The following is a 23,117-nucleotide window of genomic DNA, read 5'->3' as shown; positions in this document are numbered from 1 at the left end:
GCAGGGAGAGGTGCCACGTGGGATCTCTTTCTGGGAGCGTCAGGGCCAGGCTGCCTTGATGGTCACTGCTGTGCTTTGCCCTGGAAGGGCCCAGGAAGGGTTAACGCACTGAGCACAGCCTCAGAGTCCCCTCGTCCAGGAGCCTGGGCCACCGACCTCAGAGGCCCAAATGTTCCATCTGGCGAGCTCCTACTATGTGCCAGCTGCTGGGAATCACAGCTCCAAATGCTGGACCAGCTGAGCCAGTGTAAACTGACTGGCACTTACTCAGTGGCTCCGTTGAAGAGGGGATGAGGGAAATGCTGACGGCCATTCCTCTCCCTTTGTTTAGGAAACATCTTTATTCAGCAGTCGAGTTACTACAATGATCTGGACGAAACTGTTCCCACTATCCTTCAGGTATTGGCCCTGCCTCTTACTGGGCGTGGGAGGAGACAAGGGCTGGGGGGTCGGGGGGAGTCTCTGGAAGCAAGGCTAAGGGGCTGTGGAGCCCGCTTCTGCCAACGGCCTCGTTCCTTCAAGCTCAGACACAGAGGGCTTCTGCCCACACTCGTCCCTGGGCATCCTCTGGGTGGTCACCCTCCCCAGGACATGCCAGTGTTTGGCTGGGGCCTGAGGCACCAGGCAGCTTGTGTGGATGTCCGGGCGTTCTGTCGAACAGCATTGGCTTTTCCTCAAGGCCCCAGGGTGGCTCTGGCTGCCGGCCCTCTGCCTGTATCCCATATGGTTAGATGGCCCTCTTGGGGCAGGGAGAAGGCTCTGGGGTCAGAAGACCAGGGTGACTGTGGACTGGTCACTTTACTCCCTGGGTCTCAGTTTTTCCTCTGTAAAATGGGAAGATGGCCAAAGAGGCCTGTGAGGTCCTGTGGACCTGTGCCCTTGACTCTCGTGAGTGGGCTGATGGAGGGAGCATGCATGATAGCCTCTTCTTTTCAGGTTTTCAGCAATATCCTCCAGCAGTGTGGCCTGCAGAGTGAAGGGGCCTCCACCACGCCACAGAGACTGGGAGAGAAAGTCAGGATGACCCCCAGCGCCATGCCTCTCCAGGTGAGCTCTCCTGCCCTGTCTGGCCCAGCAACTCTGGCCATTTCTGGCCTACCCAGTGCTTAGAGCTCGCCTGTTCTGCCTTCTTTAGAATCAGAAAGATCTCTCTCTCTCTCTCTCTCCCCCCCTCCCTCCCTCTCTCTTTGCCCCTCCCCCCTTTCTCTCTCTCTCTCTTTCCTTTTCTCTCCCTTCTCTCTTCTCGCCTTTCTCTTCTTTCCCCTCTTCCCTCCTCCCCCTTCCTATGTCTCTCTTTTTCCATTTCCCCACCTCAGTCTCTCTCCATATCCCCTCCCCCATGTTTCTGTTTCTGTCTCCATCTCTCTGATTATATCTGTCTCTCTCCCTCCTTCTGTCCCCCCCCTCCATCTCTGTCCTTGTCTCTCCCTCTCACTCCCCCTCATCTCCCCTTCCTGTCTCTATCTCTGTCTCTTTCCCTCTCATTCCCCCCCCATCTCCCTTCCTGTCTCTATCTCTGTCTCCCTCTGTCTCACTCCCCCCATCTCCCCTTCCTGTCTCTTTCTGTCTCCTCATCTATAAAATGAGGCTGATCACTCCTGCCCCGCCTTCCTCGGCTATGCAGACAGAGTCACTCACTGCACGAGGCTTCTCCATGTGCTTACCGCTTGGGTGGCAAGGCAGGGATCTGTGGGTGTTTCCTCCAGCAGGGCACATTGCAGCCCATCTACACCTGCCTGTCCTGTCTGGCTCAGATGTGTCCTCCCAGAACTCGTCCTTGGGTGGGGGGCGGGAGAGGCAGGGTCCCTTCCGCTTCCTGGGGTCTCTGTCAGCGTCTCTGCCAGTGGTGCCCGCTCGCTGGCCGTGCGTCCTGCTCACTCGCCTTTCTTGGTTGCCATCATTTAGTGGCATCCCCCACCTCAGCCCTCGTTTGTCGTAGGTCGCGGCCTAGTGCACTTGGAGCGGTTTCAGGAAGCTCACCCTGATCCCCAGGCAGGGCCATCCTAGATCCCCCATGTCCCTTGGGCACCTCAGTGTCTTACGGCTCTTGGCAGAGAGGCCCCTTGAGGTCTTATCCAACCCATCCATTTTACAGATGAGGAAATCTAGGTCTCTAGAGGAGAAAGGACTTGCCCTAGGTCTCACAGCTCTTGCTGTCCATACGTTACAGATGACACTGGACCGCGGTGGAGAAGTCATGCAGCTCGTAGAATAACTCACATTTGCTTGCCTGCTACTATCTTATATAAAAATTATTCAGTCAGAATGCATTTAATAAGTACCAACTGTATGCCAGGCACTGGAGGAGCATATGTTCTATTGGGGGAAATGGGTAAGAATACATGAGATACCAGAGAGCTCTGCGGTGATGGACAAGGGGTCAGAAAAGGGCTTGGGAAGGAAGAGGACAGGTGAACTAAGCCTGGAAAGAAGTCAGTGAAGCATTTATTAAGCACCCACTATATCCAGGCCCTGGAATCTAGACCTGTGATTTCCCCCAAAGCCTCCCCCATTCCTGCCCTCCCTGTTACTGTAGAGAACAACACCATCCTCCCAGTCCCCCAGGCTCACAACCCCGGAGTCAGCCTGGACTCCTCACTGTCTTCCGCTCCCCAGATCCAATATGGCACCACAGCCTGGTGGTCTCACTCCTGCAGCGTCTCTCTAATACGCTTCCTTCTCTCCTCTGCCCCTGCCCCCACCCTGGTGCAGACCCTCATCTCTTCACACTTGGACTGTTGCCATACCTGCTTGGGGGGGGGGGGTCTGCCGCCTTGAGTCTCCCTCCCCACTCCATTCCCTCCTCCATTCAGCCACCAAAGGGATCTTCCTAAAACAGATCTGATCACGTCACCCCCTCCTCAGTAACTCCCACGGCTCCCTGTGGCCTCCAGGGTCAAACACAAGATGCTGCTTGGCCTTCAAAGCCCTTCATGATCCAGGCCCTCCTCCCTCTCCCACCGTATGCTTCCACCCAGTGACGTTGGCCTCCTGGTTCCAGGAAAAAGATCCTCTGTGTGTCTGGTCTGGGCATCCTCTGGCCATCCCCTGTGCCTGGAACGCTTTCCCTCCTCTGCTTCAGCTACTGAACTCCCTGACTTCCTTTAGGTCCTAGTTAAAATGCCACCTTCTCCAGGAAGCCATCCCCAATCTCTGTTAATTCCAGGGCCTTCTTCCTTCTGTTAATTATTTCCTATTTCTCCTGTATATGGCCTGTCTTTTTGCGCCCCCCAGTGCTTAGCACAGTGCCTGGCATACACTAGGAACTTAATAAATGTTGACTGATTGATTTCATCAGTAGGGAGCCCGTAGAACATCTCCCGAGGCAGATGGGTAACTCCTGTGCAATTTTTCACCTTAGAAAGTTGCCTGGGGCCCACTGAGATGTTCCGTGACTTTGCCTACTGTCACGCAGCCAGCCTAGGTCAGAAGTTAGACTTGACCCCGGTTGTGCGGACTCGAACGCTGCCTCTCTGTCCGCTGTGTCTCGTGACCTCTCCAGGGCTAATATTGTTATCCCATCCTACAGATGATGAAACTGTGCAGCCTCAGATGATTGGATGTCATATAACAGAGAAGCATAAGGATTTGTGTTTAGCCATAGGCTAGAATGTCTAGTTAGAAGGGAAGCTTCCTGAGGGTAGGCCTTACACAATTCTCCGTATCCTCCATGGCTAGCATGGGGCCTGGCACATAGAAAGTACTTAGGAAGTGCTGATTGATTGACAGTGAGGTCTCTTCCAACTTGGAGCTTTGGTGATCATGTAAGCCAGGTTTGGAAACCGCCCCCCCCTTGACCCCAAGTCTGGCCTTCCTTCCACCACACTGACTCACAGACTTGATTCAAACAATTACTTGGGGGAAGTGACTTGTCCAAGATCACTGAGTTGTTATTGGCAAATTTGAGACTTGCACCTGGGCCTCCTGCCTCCTTTCCCCTTGCTCCCCCCATCATATTACACTGTCTTTTGCCCTGGTAGAGGCTCCTGGCCTTCTCTCTGCTGCCATGGACTTTCTCTGTAGACTTCAGGGTGGCTCCTGACCCTTGGGGGCTAACGCCAAGGTCTCTTCTGGTGCCAGGAATTGAGAGACGTGGTCCTCTATTTGTGCGATACCGCCACCACTCTCTGGGCCTTTCTGGATGTCTTCCCGTTGGCTTGCCAGACCTTCCAAAAGCACGACTTCTGTTCCAGGTACGGCCTCAGGGCTCTCAACTCCCCCTCTGCCCTGGCCCCTTAAGAAGTGGGCCCTCTGCCTCACTCTGCCCACGTTGGAGCCTCCCAACCTCTTGTGGTCACCCAGGCTCGGGGGCCACGCGTGGGGCTATCACTGCCCTAGCTCTCTTCTGGGGCCGCTGGGGAGCAAACACGGCGCTTGCGGTTTCTCTCGGCTCCCCTCTGGGACATTCCTTCGCTCTGGAGGCTGAGCCTCAGTATAGCAGAAGGAAAGGGTCTTCCCCTGTGCCTGGGCCATGGGCTCCATCCCCCCCAGTCTGGGCCACCAATTAGAACAGAGAGCACCTGGGTCATAGGCAGAGAGACTCTGACCTTGGCACCCTTTGGGCCCTGGGTTTAGAGCTGGGAGGGGCCTTCGAGGTCCCCCTGGCTGGTCTGGGATGAGGTGTTGATCTCACTAAAGTGGGCAGTTGGTGAGCAACCCCAGGCAGAGGAGTCCGACCTGGAGATTGAAAGTAATAGGGAGCCATTGTAGTTTCTTGAGCAGGAGAGAATCAATGACCTGTTCCTCTCAAGTCACATCTTCCACTAGCATTTCCTAAATTGTTCCCATCATGGAAGAATTGGAGTGAAAACCCCAACCCCGTCTGCACCAGGGGCAGAGTTATTAGCCTTGTGACTCTGTGACCAAGTTACCAGGGAGGGAAGAGGGGCCAGGAGAGGAGTGGGGTTGGTTGGCAAGCCCTCCCCCTTGTCTCTGGAGGAGGGACAGATGGTAGCTGCAGTCTCCTCCCTGCCTTTGGGGCGCCTGCTGGATGCTGGGTGATCAGGTGCCCACCCTCGCCCTGCCTGTGCCCTCCACAGACTGGCTTCCTTCTATGAGGCGTCAATTCCCGAGCTGGAGTCCGCCATCAAGAAGAGGAGGCGGGAGGATGGCAAGTAAGGATGGCCTCCATGCTGGTAGGATAACCAGGCGCTCCTCCCTCCATGTCTCACGTGAGCCCCCCTGAGCTCAGCAAGGGCAAGGCTGCGTGCCCCCTCTGATGAGTCACCAGCCTGGATCTGGAACCAGAAGGAACCTTCGAGGCCAAATGAGGCCAGTGAGGGTCATCCCCGGCTGAGATTTGACCTCGGGTCCTCTCTGATTCCAGATCGCAGTAGGCACCCATAGAGCCCAGAGCTCGTCTGCCAGCGCCTTCATGTCAGCGATGAAGAAGGCAGTGGAGGCCCAGCGGGTGGGTGTGGGGCTGACTTGGCCTTCCCCTGATGCTATGAATGAACGATGGAGCTGGGCCTGGAAGCCAGGCCTGGCTCCCAAGGTCTGCTAGGGGTGGTAGGTCATCACTCCCCAAGAGGCACCTCCCTTTGCTCCACTTCCCCGTGCTCCCCTTCTTTCTCTTCCCTCTTCCTTCTCCCTCCCCCTGGCCCCCATTGTGAACGACCATGGGTCATTCACGAAGGAGGAGTGACTGGTCCAAGGTCTCAGAGCCAGTAAGTGGCTGAGCAGGGAGTCGCGGCCAGACCTCCCCCAAATGCCCTGCTCTGTCCACAGCACATCTCAGAGCCTCTGGACACGTCTCGGGGTGGAGTCAGGCTCTGGCCTCCTTCCTCTTCACTCTCCTCTTCAGGTATCCCCTGGGGTTGGGTTTGAACACCCCTCGCAAGTCCCTTTCCCTCCCTGGGCCTCTGGCTCTCGCTCTGTGCGGTGGGGCACGATTCTCCCCCGGGGAGAGGACGGCGCTCGGGAGAGCTGTCTAGACAGGCCGAGCCCTTCAGAAGCCCCCAGAAGCCGGGCAGCCGCTGCTGCCCCCGGCTCGGAGGGGAAGGGGCAGGAGGGGCAGGCGCCAAGCCCACGGGCGGCCAGAACGCTCGCTGGGCACAGCCATCTCCTCCTTTGTCCTGGCATCTTTTCTTTTCTCTTATTTAAATAACATTGCTGTCTTTTGTTTCTCACCAGTTCTGTTTCCCCATGCAGAGAGTCGTCCCTTATAACAGAGACTAAAAAGAGAAAGCAGTGTCCGCCGTGTCACAAAAGCCTGGCGCTGTGCGCGGTGCTCCTCACCCCTAGGCCTCCACCTCTGCCAGGAAGGCGCTGACTTCTCGCCTCTCCCCTGTGGGGCCGGCGCAGCCGCTTCATCTGGCCGCTGCCTCTCAGCTGTTTCCTTTTCATTCTTCCCACATCGGCTGTGCACGTCTCCCGTCCCCGTCCTCCTGCTTCTGCTCGCGTGGCTCAGAATCTTCCCATACTTCTGTATTCTTCCTCGTTCCTTTTCTCAGGCTGCTCGCTGACCTGTGGCAGAGGCTTTCCCATTCCCGAAAGAAGTTGGTGGAGGTTTTTCATATCCTCATTAACCAGATCTGCCTCCTCCCCATCTTGGAAAGCAGGTACCGCCTTATCCATCCGTGCCTCTGTGCCAGGGGCTCGGCACACACTCACTGAGATGAGGCCCTTGAGAAGCTTCCAGGCCCTGGGGGACAGAGGTGCCCGTGCTGGGCTCCCCAAGCATGGGGGGGAGAGTTGGGCCGGGGTGGGGGATACCTGGAGAAAAGAGGGGCTTAAGCAAGAGAAGGACCGTATCCCACCCGTGGCCAGCGGCCTGAGGCCTGGGGCCGGGATTGGCCTGTGAGCCCAGACCTCTCAGAGGCGTTTCTGCTGCTCTTCAGTCAACTCTGTCCCTTTCCCATCCTCCCCCTGGGCAGTGACCAGGAGCCCAGGCCGGTGACATTTTTCTCCTGGCCTATCCATGAGCAGATCCTTGTTTTAGCGGGTGAAGCCCGGGGGGTGAGAGTGGGAGGGAGCAAGGCCAGGGCCCCGCGTGGCGACAGTGGCCGGCCTCAGCCGCGTCTTCCTCTCCCCGTGCAGCTGCGACAACATCCAGGCCTTTATTGAGGACTTTCTTCAGCTCTTTAGCTCGGTGCTGCAGGAGAAGAGGTGAGTGCGGTGGGCCGGGCCCGGGCCTCAGTGCCAGTCCAGCCTTGGATGCTTTGTAGCTGGGTGAGCCTGGCAAGTCACTTCCCTCTGCCTCAGTTTCCTCATCAGTGAAATGGGTGGAATAGCACCTCCCTCCTGGGGCTGTTGGATCAGATGAGATATTCACTGAGTGCTTTGCAAACTTGGAGGCGCTGTAGCAATGCCAGCTGTTGTTATCCTTAATGGTGGGCTGGGCAGGGGCGGGATCTCTTCTGGTTCCCAGGGTGACTCCTCTGTGATTAGGAGGCAGTCCTCACTGGGTATTGGGAGGGATACGTCTCAGGATCTCCGGGAGCCCCCGGTTTGGGTGCTGGCAACCGGATTCCCGCCTCCCTGCTTACCTGGACTTTGGGCTTGGCAGGTTTCTCCGAGATTATGACGAGCTCTTCCCTGTGGCAGATGATGTGAGTTTGCTGCAGCAGGCGTCCTCGGCCTTGTATCCTTCACCAGCTGTTGGGAGGGTCGTCCCTGGGGAGCAGGGCCTGGAAGCTTGCAAAGGGCTGGGCTGTGCACCTGAGGGCCGTACGTGGCCAGTGACCTGCCTTGTGGGTTAGAGCAGGCAGCACAGCCTCCAGCCGGGGAGACGCCCTGTCCAGCAGCCAGCCCTGTGTCCAAAGCCCAGTGAGTCATTTGGTCAAAGAAGGAAGGCGCTGGCCTCAGTCTGCAGCGTCCACAGCACGGCCCTTCCCTGGCAGCAGGATGGAGGGGCAGGAGCAGATATCTTGTCTCTGCTCCGCCTGGAGCAGACACAGCCGTGATGGGGTGTTTGTCTTGGCTCCCCACTGCTGGCTGGCTTTCTGCTAATGTCTGACAGCTGTTCCTCCTGCAAGGCCCCTGCTGGGCCACTGGACATTTCCAGTGTGGCCCACCTTTCTGCCCGTTTCCTTGGAATGTTATAACTCCCTGGCAACTGAAGGATAATAATAGACAGCGTCAGGGCAGCTAGGTGGCACAGTGGATAGAGCACCGGCCCTGGAGTCGGGAGGACTCGAGTGCAAATTCAGGCTCAGACACTTGACACTAGCTGTGTGACCTTGAGCAAGTCACTTAACCGCATTGCTTCGTGGAAAAAAAGGCACCATTTATATAGTGTTTTCAAGATTGTAGAATGCTCCACATAGGTGTTCTCATTTGATTCCCACAACAACCTTATGAGGTAAAGGATGTTACCCCCATTTTGCAGATGAGGAAAGTGAGGCAAACAGGTTACGTGATTTGTCCAGGTCACACAAGTGTTAAGTGTCTGAGGCAGAATTTGAACTCAGGTCTTCCAGACTTCCAGTCCACTGCTCTATACCCTGAGCCACTTGGGAAGAAGACAGCTTACCAAGAGGAGGGGAAGCAAAGGCGGCAGAGGCTGGAGGAAACGGTGAGCAATGCCCTTAACAGGTGCCCCCAGGGATGAGACCCGGACCGCCTACATCCTCCAGGCCGTGGAGAGTGCTTGGGAAGGTGTGGACCGGACGAGAGCTTCCGCCATCAGGGACTCGCCACCATCCCAGGCTCCCGAGCGGCCTCCCGCCCCAGAGCTGGGGCCTGGGGCAGCCCCAGGGCGACTGGAGGAGGAGGAGGAGGTGGGTGTGGGGTCCCTGCCCCTCTTTAGGAAGCCCCCTTCTTCCACAGGGACCCAAAGAAGCTGGGAGGTTGTAGAACGAGGTCAAAGAGAATGTAGAGGCCAGCTGGTCCATTTTAGAGATGAGGAAACTGAGGCTTAGGGGAAGCCAGGGGCCCGAGGGCCTCCAGGATCGTGGGATTACGAACCTAAGGCTCCTCGAGGCGAAGGAGGTATGGGGGAGGGATTGCGCGCCTCCCCAGATCTCCCACCTCCGCGCAGTTGCCCAGCTCTGTGGTGGGCGTCCAGGAAGCCTGAGCCAGGGACAGAGGGAGGACTGGAGGCAGTCAGCCGCAAGGCCACCGGGTTTGGGCTTAGCCCAGAGGCCCTGCTGTGTCCCTCTTGTAGCTTCTCCCAGTCAGAGGGTCAGGATTAGCGATTCCGGCCCGGGAGGCCGCCAGTGACGATTCCTCATCTTCCAGTTGAAGAACCGAGGCCCAGGAAGGTAGATTGACTTGGCCCAGGGCCACACAGCTCATACTGGCCAGCGCAGGCTTCGCACTCGGGTCTCCCCAACTCATTGAGGGTCCTTGCCGTCGCCCCAGCTGGTGACCCGCCCCTCTGGTTGTCCTACAGTGTGCCGGGGCAGCGGCTGCCGCGCCCACCCCCCGCATCTCCGGGGTCCAGCTCGACTCCCTGATCTCCCAGGTGAAGGACCTGCTGCCGGACCTGGGGGAGGGCTTCATCTCGGCCTGCCTGGAGCACTACGGCTACAGCGCCGAGCAGGCGATCAACAACATCCTGGAGGACAGGCTGGCCCCGGCCCTGAGCTCCCTGGACCGCACCCTGGACAGGTGGGGGGGAGGGGAGGCAGGCGGGCGGGGGCCTGCAGGAGCCCAAAAGACCCCCGACAGCGGCGCCTCCCTGCCGCCCCCCTGGGGCGTGGGGAGAAGAGCCCTGAACTGGGCCGGCCCTTCTGCACCCGGGGCTGAGCTGGCTCTGCTGAGATGCCAAGGCCTCCGTGTTCCTAGAACTGGTTTCCTTTGACTTCCTGGATATTTTATGTAGGGCACTGAAAGTCAGGATTCTGAGAAGAGGTCCTTAGGCCTCAGCTGATTGTAGGGGAGTTCCTAGGGGTCCCTAGGTCTCAGCTGACTGCAAGGGGATCCCTAGGGGTCCCTGAGTCTCAGCTGACTGCAGGGCGGTCCCTGGATCTCAGCTGACTGCAGGGGGGTCCCTGGATCTTAGCTGACTGCAGAGGGGTCCCTAGGGGTCCCCAGGCCTCAGCTGACTGCAGGGAGGTCCCTGGATCTTAGCTGACTGCAGAGGGGTCCCTAGGGGTTCCCAGGCCTCAGCTGACTGCAGGGAGGTCCCTAGGGATCCCTGCATCTCAGTTGACTGCAGAGGGGTCCCTGGGGATCCCTGCATCTCAGCTGACTGCAGGGGGTCCCTAGGGGTCCCCGGGCCTCAGTTGACTACAGGGGGATCCTTAGAGGTCCCCAGGCCTCAGTTGACTGCAGAGGGGTCCCTGGGGATCCCCGCATCTCAGCTGACTACAGGGGGATCCTTAGAGGTCCCCAGGCCTCAGCTGACAGCAGGGGCATCCAGGACAGAAATAAGATCAAGGACGTTTGAGGCAGTCCAGCCCCCATTTTGGGGGTGCAGGATGGAAGCCCAGAGAAGGGGGCTAGCTTGGCCAAGCTCAGGCTGTCAGAGACAGTAGAGCCTGTGGGGGAGCCCAGGGTCACCGGATCCACATCTTTCCGCAAAGCTGAGGAAGTTGACACCCAGATAGGAGAACAGGAAGGATTTATCCTGATGGAGGGGGACCCTGAGGGAAAAGATTCATGGCTGGAAATAGTGTCAAAGGAAAATGATTCTGCCAGACTGCAGGGATGAGAAATTCCCTGGTCTGGGCTCAGGGAGGCCTTGGGACTTGGCTTCTCCATCTCTAAAATGGGTGTGGTGGTGATTCTGGCCATACCTGCCTCGAAGGGCAGTTATGAGAGAAGCTCATTGCTGCCTTGATGGCCTCGAGGCCGAAAGGGCTCGCTACCCTGCTGCTCACCCACCTCACTCTTGAGCTCGGTTTCCCTTCTATCTCCCCTGAGCTAGCGTTACAGGCCAGGGATCAGTCAGTGTCCTCCCAGCTCTGTGGGGGTTGGCTAGTAAGGAAATAGAGGCATGGCATTTACCTTCCCTCGATCCAAAGTGCATAAGCCCCAAACCAGGGATGGTAGTGCGGGGTTGGGTCCTGGGGTCACATTCTGCCATTTACTCCCTTCGTGACCTTAAGCAAACTGCCTCACACCTGTGGGTCTCTGTTTCCTCATCTGTACAATGGAGGCATGGGCCTAGAGGACTTCACTCCGGTTCCCACCGGCTCTGAATCGGATTCAATAGGATCAGATATCTGATCGAACCCAAGTACTACTCTTTCTGTCACCAGCTCGCCCCCTTCCTGTGTTTGTCACGCCCACAGAGGCCTCTTATTAAATGATCTAAGTCAGAGGGGATTGTTATGAGAGGAAAACATGTTAGCACACGTAGGTATCCGCCGTTTGGCTCTGCCTCTGCTCGTGCTGTGACTCAGAACGAGCCCTTTACTAAATTGGGCTGGAATGCCCAAGTTTACCAAGCTTTGTGGCAGACCAGGACCTGGACAGTCCTTCATCTCATCCCTGGGATTTTATGACTCCCTGGAAATTTCTGAACAATCTGTGATTTCACCAGTGTGGGTTGTCTGCCCGCTGATCATAGCCCTTCCGTGCCTTAGTAAATTGTTTTCAGGAATTGACGTGGCCAAAAAATTTCACCAGCTGGTGGCTAAGTCTCTGGCGATGAGCCTGACCTTGACCCCGCTAGACTGACCTGGGGCCACAGCTCGGCCCTGTTTGAAGTCTTTTCTGGCCCAGCTACTCAGGTAGCCAGGCGAGAAGGCAGGTCACTGTTTCAGGTTTAGCCTGTCATGCAGGGGATGGCAGCAGAAAAATGGAGGCTGGGAAAGATTTCTTTTTTGACGGGTTGGGAGCAAAGAGCCCTGTTTCCCCCCATGTTCTCCCTTCTTCCCCACCCTCAGGAATCTGGCCTCACATCTGCCTGCTGCCCCTCTCGGCCTGGGCTGTGTAACCTCCTGCATCACTGTAGTCTGGGCTGGGGACCCTGGGCTGCCAGGCACCGGGGCCACCTCCTGAGGCCCTGCGTGTGCCATCTCTCTCTTCCCCAGGCAGATGCAGCCAGGCCCGACCCCGCTGGTCAATTCTCGCCACAACGTTTTCCAGAATGATGAGTTTGACGTGTTCAGCAGAGACACCGTGGATCTGTCACGTGTGCAGAAAGGCAGGAGGTGAGTGTGGCCGCGAACAAGAGAGGGGAAGCCTCCAGCTGCTGCGGTCGACGCATGGCTGAGCCTAATGTGACCCCCAAGCCCTGGGAGGCTCTGTGTACAGGAGGGCCCTGGCAGATAGCCCCCAGCCCCTGCCTCAAGCCTTTTCCTTTGCCACGTGACTTTTGGGCAGCCCCTCGCCCTCCTGGGCCTCAGTTTCCTTGTCCGTAAAATGAAGGCCTTGGCTTAGCTGACCTCTGAGGTCCCTTGTAGCTCTGGGTCAGTGACCTTGGAGGCCCCGCAGGTCGCCAGCCGGCCTCTGTTTGGAGCCTGCCGTGTGCCAGCGCAGCCCTTGTGTGCTCGTTTGTCAGAGGGCCTTGTAGGACGCTTTATAATCCTTGTTGTGTTGCAGTACCGGGCAAATAGTAGGTGTCTAACCAGTGTTTATTGACTGACTGACAGACAGTAAGCGGCTGTTGTTAGGCCAGAGGGAGGCCTGGCTTCAGGCCAGCCCAGTGGCCCTGGCCCTCCCCGGGATCCTGATGTGCCCCTTTAAGGACACCCGAGGGCTCTGCTCAGGCACCTCTGCCCCAGCCTTGGCAGAGCTGGCCAGGCAGGAAGCAGTGATTACAAACTGCTTAGTCACCCCCATTGCAACACTCCCAGATACCAAACCCGAGATCTTTATCGTGGGTTGGCAGCCGTGGCAGGAGGAGGAAGAGGCGGGGCCCAGAGGTGCCGTGGGGAAGGGGCGTGATGCCCACCAGCGGTGTGTGGCTCCCTCGCCTGGGCCATGTGGGCCCAGGGGGCTTGGCCAGCACCTCGCCTGAAGGCTGAGGTTTGCGAGCTGGCTCTGACCTCGACCCAGGCCCCGTGCAGTTGCTCAACACGCCTTTATTCCATCTGTCAAGGGCAGCCCACAAGCTGCCACTGAGAGCCACCAGGTTTACCCAAACCGGCTGTCTTCAGGGAGGGCCCTGACCCCTCACACACCCCAAGCCTTTCCCGTGCTCAGGCCATGGCAGAGGCACCCACCAATCAATTTGATACCCAGTGGGTATTTTTTGAGCTCCTATTCCATGCAAGATCTTTCTCTGTCTGCCCTGAGCTAAGCCCAGTGCCCGGCACATAGCAAGCCCTTAATAAACCAGTGCTTACTGACAAGACACTGTGCTGGGCACACTGAGGTAGGACCAGTAGCTTCTGCCCTTTGAGAGCTTCCAGTGCAGTTGAGGAGCCCAGAGAAGCTGATGAAATGCGAACTAGAAAGAAGCATGGGGTCAGAAGGGATCTCAGCGGTCATCAGGTCCCACCTCACCCCCTTGCCTGCCCCACTGGTCCTGCTTGGGCCAGCCTGACAGGGCTCAGTCCCAGAGCTAGAGAACCACTCAGCAAAGACCAGCTGCTTCTGATTCATTGTCAGAGGAGGGTTCTAGGAAGATCCCACAGAAGTGCGTCAGCCTCATGGTGTGCTTGGGATGCGGATGGGTCTGGGAGGGAGGCCATGCCATTGATAATGTGGGTGACCCTGGGCAAACCTCTTCTTTCTCAATAACAGTCTATATGTTTGTTTTGGTTTTTTTGGTTTTAGGCAATTGGGGTTAAGCAACTTGCCCAGGGTCCCACAGCTAGTAAGTGTCAAGTGTTTGGTCTGAGACTGGATTTGAACTCAGGTCCTCCTGCCTCCAGGGGCCGGCGCTCTATCCTCTGCGCCACCTAGCGGCCCCTCAATAACAGTCTATCAACATTTATTAATTGCCTGCTGTGCGCAAGGCGCTAAGCATTGGGCTTCTCTTCCCTCATCTGAGGGACTGAGTTCATGCTTCCTAAAGTTGTTCCCAGCTCCGTGTGGCCCAGCGGACAGAGCTCTGCCTCTGGGGTCTGGGGCTCCAATTTTGCCTCTGCTGCTCACTCCCTTTGTGACCCTGGGCAACTCTCTGGCCTCAGTTTACTCATCCGTAAAGGGATGGGTTAGACTAGGGGGCCTCTGTGGTCCTTCCGGCTCTAGACCTTGACTCCTATGATGGGATGGCTTAGAGGGGGAAATGCTGAGAAACGTCTTGTCCCGTGGCTTCTCGAGGACCCAGATGTTACCAGGGCGGTCCTTGTGGGAATGCCAGCATGGGGCTCAGAGGGGAGGCTTCCCTGTGCATGGCTGGCACAGTGCTCTGTTTGTGAGGTCACGGTGGTGTGCCTGATGCCCTCAGGCGCCCTCCCGGTGTGTGGTTCTGGAGAAAGGCACGCCGCTGTGGGCATCGCTAGGCATCACAGCCCCACGGAGCTGTGCGAGGCCTCGGGGGGCACCAGGTTCATCCAGACTGCAGCATACCTGACCAAGGGCCCCCCGGGGAGGGATCCTCTGCCCCCAGGCACCTTGGGACAAGGTTTTTCTGACAGCAAGTCAGAATCTGCTGCTTGTACCTCCCCCTGCCCTCTGGCCCAGGACAGATGGCCCTTCACATCCTTGGAAGTCAGTGGTCCCCAGTCTCTTCTCCAGGCCAGGCCTTTAACTCATCTGCAGATGTTAGGGTCCCAGGGCCCTTTGTTAGGAGACCACGTGGCCTAGGGCAGAGAGTACTGAGCTTGGACTCTGGAAGACCTGAGTTCAAATCTCATTTCAGCTCCTTGGTGTGACTCTGGGCAAGCCACTCAGCCCCTCTGAGCCTCAGCTTTCTCAGCTGTAAAGTGGGGATAATCACAGCCCCTCCTTCACAAAGCTGTGCAGGAACTACTGCCTCTGTCAGGTGATTGACATGTGGTCCTGGTCAGGCCCGGGGGGACCCTCTCCAGCTTATGATAACTTATAATAACATTGACACCATTTCTGTTGGTATAAATGTCTATAGTACATGTTTATGTGTAAACTGGCCCTTCCACTTTAAAGATCTAAAAACACTTAACATGTGGGGTCTCGGTGATCCTCACGACCCCCCAGGGAGCTAGGTTGTGCCAGTGTTATACCCATTTTACAGATGAGGCCGTAAACTGAGGCTGAGTGTCTCGGGTCATACTGTGACGTCTCAGAGGCAGCATTCACAGCCAGGTCTCTCGGACTCCACACCAACTGTGCACAGCCCCTTTTCTTTACTGGGCCTGGGATTTTGTTGGCATGAGGAAATCCCACTGAGGAAAACTCCCTCTGTGATTCAGGACAGCGCCTGCTAAGTGAAGTCTTACCACCTGGGGCATTGGGAGCCAACGGTTCTTGCCAGGTCCCTTGTGTCCTGGGCACAACTTGAACCCAGGGCCCTGGGGCCAGCTTTCTGACTTGAGAGTGGTAGGGTCAGGAAGGTCTGAGTTTGAATCTTGCCTCAGATACTTGCCTGCTGTATACAAGTCACCTGACCTCTGTGAGTCTCAGTTTCCTCATTCATAAAAATGAGGCTCCTAAAAGAACCTTTCAAGGGTTGTCAAGAGCGTCCCCGGAGATGGAGCAGAGCGTGAGATAAGGTCGTTGGCTGAAGTCGCTAGCCCTGGTGTGCCGCTCTCTCCGTCCTGGCTCTGCCTTTTCCTTGTTCCCACACCAGGAGTCCCGTCAGGCCAGGGAGGAGTGACTGGGGCCCTCCCAGCTGAGGAAGCTCCATCCACCAAGGCAGATCAGCCCCATCTCTGCAGCTGATGCACTTAGAGCTGTCAAGACCACCAAAAGCCTTAGTGACCCAGCCAGAGTGACCAGGCGCTGGTGACTCAGAGGCTGAGAGAAAGCAGCCCCTGGCCTTCAGGGGCTTACATCCTGCAGAGGATTACGGCGCACTCTCCAAGGAGGGAAGTCAGAGTCATCAGGAGAGACAGAGTCAGACACAGAGACAGTCACATAGACAGAAACAGAGTTAGAGATATAGTGAGAGACAGAGACGGATCAGACAGACATAGTTGGAAACAGAGAAAGACAGAGTCAGAGACAGACCTAGAAGCAGAGAGGTAGAGACAAAAATAGAGACAGTCACTCAGAGACAGAGAGAAACAGTCAGAAAGAGACAGAGACAGATTCAGACAGAGACATAATTGGAGACAAAGACAATCAGAAAAAGACAGAGACATAGAAACAGAGAGAGACAAAAATAGAGATAGTCATACAGAGAAACAGATGTAGTTAGAGACAGAGACATAACTGGAGATAGAGACAGAGAGAGAGAGAGACAGAGTACACCACCTGCTGGGTGGGCAGTCCAGGCCAGGCCCCATGGAGGAGATGGCCGGCTCCGAGGGCTGGGTCCAGGAGCAGGTGAGAGTGGCCAGGCCTCCTCAGTGAGAGTCTCTGCCCTGCCCTCTCATGTGGAGGGGCTGACATGGCCCAGCATGGGGCCCATGGGCCTTTGAGAGGCTCATCTCCCCTAGGGATAACAAGACCTTTGTCAACCCTCTGACAGTCCTGTAGTGAAACAGGCTGCCTCAGGGAAAGAGTGCGTTTCCTGCCACTGACAGTATGCAAACACTGGCTGAATGACCCTTAGTTGGGAGAATAGAAGGGGACCTCGAAGGTCATCTGGTCCAACATTACCCGCTCCCTGCCATTTATAGGTAAGGAAACTGGTGCCCTGAGGTTTGGGGTGATCGCTCGAGGTCACAGGGTCCTAACTCTGGAGGGGTTGGCACCTCAGAAATGCCTGGCTTGCCTGTGGTCCTGGGGCAGTGAGGGGCAGAGGCAGAAGAAGGCAGATCCTGACCCTTGCCCCCTTCACCTCCACAAGGATCCATCCTGGGCATGGAGGCGAGGCAGCTGTCCGGGTCCAAGAGGCGCCCTGTCCTGAGCTGTGGACAGGCTCCCAGTCCTGTGGGAGCCTCTTCAGGGGCCTGCCCGTGGGCTCACCACCTGCCAGGGGCTCGCCTTCAAGGCGAAGCAGGATTGTCTGGTCTGGAATCTTTTATCAGTTTTCCTGGGCCCTCTGAGAACTGTAGGCCAGGGTGGAGCCAGCCCCGTTTCCCCCACTTCCCTCTCCCGCCTCTCCTGTCCTCCCTCTGCAGGAAGGGGGAGAACACGCGGAGCCTGCTGAATGACAAGCGTGTGATCCAGGAGCAGCGGGAGCGCTACAGCCGGTACAGCGTGGTGGTGGACGAGGTCATCATCCAGGCAGGGGCCGCAGAGGGCCAGCTGGTCAGGGACGACTATGAGGACGAGTACGACGACACGTATGACGGTAACCAAGTGGGCGCCAACGACGCGGACTCGGACGATGAGCTCATCACGCGGAGGTGGGCGGCGCTTTGGCTCCCTCATCGGTCTGTAGCACTCTGGACGTAAAGTCTGGAACCTTCAAAGGAGCAGGGCTCTAGACTGGGGGACCCCAGGGCCCAGGGAAGCCGAACACCTTGCCCCAGGTCCCTTCGGTGGTCAGTGGCAGGGCTGGACTCCCGACTCTGAATCTGGGCTCTGAAGGGGATTTGTCCCCGGTTGGGAGGATGCTGCTAATGGATGGGGGGGCCTTCATTCCTCAGCCAGCCCTGGGCCCAGGCCCTACCCCCAGGGGGCTTGCATTCTAACAAAAGATAAAGATATGAAATTCACACATAGGCATTCTAACTTTGAATGTGAATGGGATGAACTCACCCATAAAACTGAAGCTGAAAACAGAACAAATTAAAAATCAGAATCCAACTATATATTGTTTACAAAAAACATATTTGAGAATGAAAGTCCTCTCCTTTGCCCCCAGATGCCCTCCTCTGGGGCCAGGAGCAGAAATGGGGGCAGGGCCTGCCTCACAGGTGGACGCCCCATGGGAAGGAGAGGGGCCCCAGCCTGTCCTGTCAGGAAGGCTGCCCACATCCCCTCCCCAAGTTCCCTACATGTATTCCCTTTCCTCAATAATATCGTCTGTTCTCCAGGCCTGTTTAACATTCGTTCCTTCACAAACATTTAAGCACCTACCTTGCACAAGGACAAAGTCCATTTCAAAGAGCTTGCCTCCAGTTTGGTTCCATTCTGTAGCCATTTATTAAGCATCTGCTGTGTTCCCTACCTTCCCTGCCTCAGGAGGCTTACAATCTCCTGGGGGGCAGGGAGGGCACCAGAGAAGGATGGGCAGACAGAAGGATAGGCAGATGGTTAGAGAACTGAAGAAAGGGTGTTCACAACTGGGTGAAAAGAAGGACCTCCTCTGTAGGGGGCGGCAGCCCCTGGGCTGTGATCTGGAGGGGTTCTGGAGGGGGAAGATTTACCAGTGTTTCTTTCTGTCCCGAATCCCTCAGGCCATTCACCACCCCCCAAGTGCTGAGAACCAAAGCACCTCATGAGGGGCCTGAGGATGACGATGAGGAAGAGGAAGAGGCTGAAGAAGAAGGCCCTAAGGTACCTTGTCCTCCCTCTTTGAGCCTCCATGGGCCCTGCAGGAGGCCATTCCATGGGTTGGCCCTTGGGGTAGTGGGTGGGCAGGGGGCTGCCGGAGCCCTCAGTGAACCTCGTCAGACCCATGCGGGAAGGAGGGCGAGGGAGGCCCCACGGGGCCCAGGGTCTGTGTGACAGCAAGAGCTGCCTTGGGCTCCTCTCCCCCCTCCTCGGGGGCCATCGCTAAGTGACCTCCGACGTCCAGGCTCCTCTGGTGATCCCACGCCAGGGGCAGTGGTACGTCCACACCTGACCTTGGCGCCTTGGGCTCCGTGGTGGCTGTGAGTCGGAAAAAGCACAGCCCGTTGTAGTGGGGATTGTAAAGGTCCTTCATCATAGGGTCAGTGAGGGAGTTGTCCAAGGTGCTGCCCCAGGACCACAGCCCAGCCCCTCCTCTAGCCAAGCTGCCCTGGGCAGAGACAGTGAGGTGAGGGGGGGATGGGAATAAGCATTTATAGAAGTACCTGCTGTGCACCGGGCACCATGCTGAGCACTGTTATCAGTCTGATCTCTTTTGGATGGGAAGGCCTGAGCTCAAATCCTGCCATGGACACCTACTAGCCGTCTATCCTGTTTAAGTCACTTAACCTCGTGTGCCTCAGTTTCCTCCTCTGTCCCAGCGGGTGGCCATGTGGTTCACATGTGATCAAGGGAGATGGTAAACGTAAGGTGCCAGGCCAGCCTGGAAGCTCTAGATAATGTTAGCTGGTGTAAATAGCAATAATAACCATGTTAATAAGCATCCTCTGTGCAAAGCCCCTGCTCCATCTCAGCGCTAGAAAGGGCCTGGAGGCTGCCTTGCCTGGGGGTGATGGGCACAGTCCTGGCCAGTTGGGCTAGGCAGGATCTGGGGGGGCCCTCACAGCCCCCAAATCCTGTGCTTGAGGAAAAGAGAAATCAGCTCCTGGGAGAGGTTTGGGCGGAGACCTAGAAGCTTGAGGAGGGATCAGCGGTTTTTCCCTTGGGGTGTTGTTAGTGAAGGCTTCATGGGGAAGGTGGCCTCTGAGTGGGGCATTGAAGGATGGGAAAGTCGTTTATGGAGGGGGAGGGCAAGGAAGGGAATCTCTCCCACGTGAGCTACACTGACTTTATGGCACTGCCTGGCTCCTGGTGAGTTCAGGAGCACAGCTGATCTCTGGCCGCAGGGGAATTCCTCTGCACAAACCACAGGGCTTCTCAGGCCCTGCTCAAGGGCCATGTGCTTGGGGCTGATAGGTCAAGGAGACCCGAGTTCTAATCCTACCTTAAGCCCTTACTAGCAGGGTGACCCTGAGTGAGTCACTTAACCTCTGATTCACATTGGTGGCCCCAGGGATGCTCTGTCCTCCTCTGCCGTGGCCCGGAGGCATGCCTGGACGATGTGTTGCTAATGACCTCATTCAGTGAAAAAACCCTGGCTCATGGCTTGAAACTATATCTCCTTTTCCCTCCACAGCCAGACCATTTTGTCCAGGATCCAGCCGTGCTGAGGGAGCGAGCAGAAGCCCAGCGGCTGGCCTGCCTGGCCCGGAGAGGGTGAGCGAGGCCGGTCGGGGAGGGGAGGGAGAGGGGGCCACTCAGGCAGCTCCTGAATCACAGACTCAGCTGCCTCCCTGTGGCATATTCACGGAGGACCCTGCAGGTGTCCACGGTCCTCAGGCTGCTCTCCCCTGGTCTTTCCTGGCCTGCATCCCGGTGGGGCCGCCCAATGTGGCGCCCTTTTCTCCCAGAGTGGCCTGGTCCTTCCTTGGTTCGGAAAGCCCTGCTTCTTCCCATTTTGCAAATCGGAGAAATTGGGTAGAGGTGGAGGCCTAGAGGTCATCCTGACAGCCTGAGCAGCACCCCCTCCCCCAATACACACCCCCAAATCCACAGCCCCCAGCAGGGGCGGGGCACGGGCACCTGATGGCGCTTTTCTTGCCCAGGTACAGGCACGATGGCTCTTCGGCAGTCACCGGCAACCCTCGGGGCCACGGGCAGAGCCGGGAGACCACCCAGGAGCGCCGGAGGAAGGAAGCCAACAAGGGAGCGAGGGCCAATCACAATCGGCGGCTCATGGCGGACAGGAAGAGGACCAAGGGCATGATCCCGTCCTGAGCGCGCCCCTCCCCCCCCCTCGGAGGGGCAGCTGAGCGAGTCCCGCTGCCAGACTGGGCCCCCTCCCCTCTAGCCAAAGCATTGGACCCAAGGCCATGTGTGATTGTGACTGTGCCTCCAGGCCTCCCACTGAGGCCGGGGAGCTTCTCGTCTTCCCCTCTGTGAGCCTGGGCCGGCGGCTGACGCCAGGATCCTTCCCTCTGACCACCGAGTGCCTTATCCACCAGTGACCAGACTCCAGGGCTACCGAACTCGAGCACATGTCGCCGGGACCCCCGACAGGCCTTCTCCTCAGGCAGGGCGTGGCAAGAATTCTGTACATAAGACCCACAAATAAACTCTCTGAAGCCATTGGGCGTTGTCCGTGAAGGGCCAGCGGCCCCCTCCCGTCCCCCGAGCTCCGGCTCCTGGGCCAAGCAGCAGAAACACTCCCACCCATCCCTCCTGTCTTTCCCACCTGTCATGTTTGAAGCTCACAGTCATCCTGGGACCTTATTGCTGCTTTACAGAGGAGGAGACCGAGGCCCACAGAAGGATGGGACTTAGCCACTGTGTTAGTCTTGGTGCTGGAGGAGAACCCCGTCCTCTCGGCCCTCAGACCAGGGCTGTTGTCCTTCCACACCCCTCAGAAATAAGATGGGAGCGAGTCAGAGAGTGTAGAAGCTCCCAGGGGGGACAGCAGCAGAAAGGTTTGCTGGGGGACCCGTCCCCCAGCCAGCCTGTCCACACTGGCTGCTGGCAGGGCCCAGGGCACAATCACGGCTGATTCCTGCCTTCCCCTGCCCTGGCCTCCGCAGATAGTAAATAATACAATCAGCGCTTGTAGCCAAGGGCCCCCGGGGGGCCAAGGGTTTTCTGGGAGCTAATTTCAGCTTCGGCCCCTGAGTGAACTCCATTAGTGCTGCTTTGCCGGGAACCCCCCTGTCCGGGGCCGGCCCAGCGCTGACAGATCACCCCCTGAATGAAGAAGATTTCTTTTCCCACGTTGGGAATGAGCATATTAACTGGAGAGGCAGACAGGCGCTTGACAAATGAGCTTTGTTAGGTCAACCCACACAAGTGAAAATCAATAGCAATTTCTCTCTGCATCGTCCTGCATTCTCTCTGCACCACTTAGGATGCGGGAGAAGGTGCCAGCTGGCTCCCCCCCCCCATCCTGGTCCCAGGCCCTCTGCGGATGACCTCGGAGGGGTCCGTCCTCGTAGACAGCCCGGCTCTTTGTCCAGGCAGAGCCACCATTTCTCTCCGGCATCTTCCCAGCCGAGCCTCTTTGGCAAAGGCGTCAGATGATCTGGGGGGTCCCGGTGGCCACTCAGCACCGGGAGGGAGGTGAGAGGTGATGAGTGGATGGATCTGTCTGCAGCGTCATGGCTTCCATTCCCCTCCCCCATTTCTTGGCAGGAACATCCCAATCTCAACCCTTCCCCACCTGCATTCATTCAACAAACAAGCTCCTATTTTTGTACCACTGTGCTAGGCACCATGGGGGGACATGTCACGGGATCCTCCCAACCCGTGGCTCGTGCCCTCGAGTTTACAGTTGAGCTGGGTAGGGCGGGCACGTCCACATGCTCCATGTGATGCTCTAGGGGTTGGGGTGGGGGCTGGGGATCTGGCTTCATGGAACGCACGCTCTAGCTGGGCTCTCTCACTCACACACACACTCAAGGGTGCATCATTACACACACATACACACGAGACCGCTAACCCCACAAGGGACGGCCCATGGCCCCGGCGGGGGAGGGCCAGGTGGTCGGTGCAGATGGTGAGGTTAGAGGCGAAGGGGGCGAGAGGTTGGTGGCGGTGGTCAGTCTTTGCGGAGGAGGAGGAGGAGGAGGGAAGTGAGCTGGCCTCTCCTCCATCCCTTCGCTGTCACTGCCCTCTTTCTAGGGGGCGTCTTGCTATCCTTCCCTTGACGCTCCCCCCAACTAACTAGCGACTCTGCCTCCTAAACACTCGTGCCTTTGCTCACAACTGTTTCTGAAGCTGGAAATGTCTTCCCTCTCCCTCTTTGCCTGTTGACTTTGGACCCGCCCTTCAAAGCCCAATTCCAACAGCACCTCTTCCAGGAAGCCTGTCTTGATTTCACCCTCACCCCCCTCACGGAGCACTTTGTTTTTATAACTCTCTAATGCACTTCTGGAATACTCTGTACTCTATCCAACTCTGGTGGTTTCTTATCCTTCTGATAGACTGTAAGCTCCATGAGGGCAGGGACTATGTCTCTATGTCTTACCTGACTTTGTAGTTCCCCAGAGCACTCAACCAGGCCCACCCTGCACGAGGTTAAGGGCTTAATAAACATTTGCTGGATGAACAGATGTTGTGGGGTGAGACCTTGTCCTTGGAGGCGACCATCCCACTCACTCTCCCTCCCTTCCCCGCCTCTGGTCTCCTCCCAGTCCCCAGGAGCCTGGACTCCTGTCTTCTTCCTTCTGGCCCCATCCCTGCTCCCAAAGCCCCCAGGTGCCACATGGGTGGAGATGGGATCTGGAGAGAGGACAGCTCCCTGGGGAGGGAGGAGGAGACATCCCCTTCCCAGAAGGCTGAACTAACTGCCTGGTAAAGCAGTGGTGGGCTGGCCAGGGCCTCCCAGCTGGGGTTCACTTAGGAATCGTGACGTGTCCAAGTTGGCAGGGGGCTTTGGGCACCCTCTAGTGCGACCCAGGAAGGTCATGCATTTGAGGGGGAAA

General features: G+C 57.3%; 1 protein-coding gene across 1 annotated transcript in view; it reads left to right on the top strand.

Annotated features, from left to right (window-relative positions):
- ASCC2 (activating signal cointegrator 1 complex subunit 2) overlaps positions 1 to 22,745 on the top strand; it is a 38,937-nt gene extending 16,192 nt beyond the window's left edge. Inside the window, 14 exon segments of the mRNA XM_078154405.1 lie at positions 332 to 399; positions 937 to 1,047; positions 4,081 to 4,193; positions 5,040 to 5,114; positions 6,453 to 6,560; positions 7,039 to 7,107; positions 7,508 to 7,582; positions 8,546 to 8,720; positions 9,335 to 9,552; positions 11,925 to 12,044; positions 16,989 to 17,216; positions 18,213 to 18,312; positions 19,784 to 19,863; positions 20,253 to 22,745. Coding sequence (XP_078010531.1) covers positions 332 to 399; positions 937 to 1,047; positions 4,081 to 4,193; positions 5,040 to 5,114; positions 6,453 to 6,560; positions 7,039 to 7,107; positions 7,508 to 7,582; positions 8,546 to 8,720; positions 9,335 to 9,552; positions 11,925 to 12,044; positions 16,989 to 17,216; positions 18,213 to 18,312; positions 19,784 to 19,863; positions 20,253 to 20,424 — 1,712 coding nt within the window. The 3' untranslated portion in view covers positions 20,425 to 22,745.
- The last annotated feature ends 372 nt before the right edge of the window (positions 22,746 to 23,117 follow it).

This window comes from Phascolarctos cinereus, unplaced genomic scaffold (assembly GCF_003287225.1).
Source record: "Phascolarctos cinereus isolate Bilbo 61053 unplaced genomic scaffold, phaCin_HiC Scaffold_4;HRSCAF=312, whole genome shotgun sequence".
NCBI classification, from domain to species: Eukaryota; Metazoa; Chordata; class Mammalia; order Diprotodontia; family Phascolarctidae; genus Phascolarctos; species Phascolarctos cinereus.
This window is presented reverse-complemented; position numbering and strand designations above follow the sequence as displayed.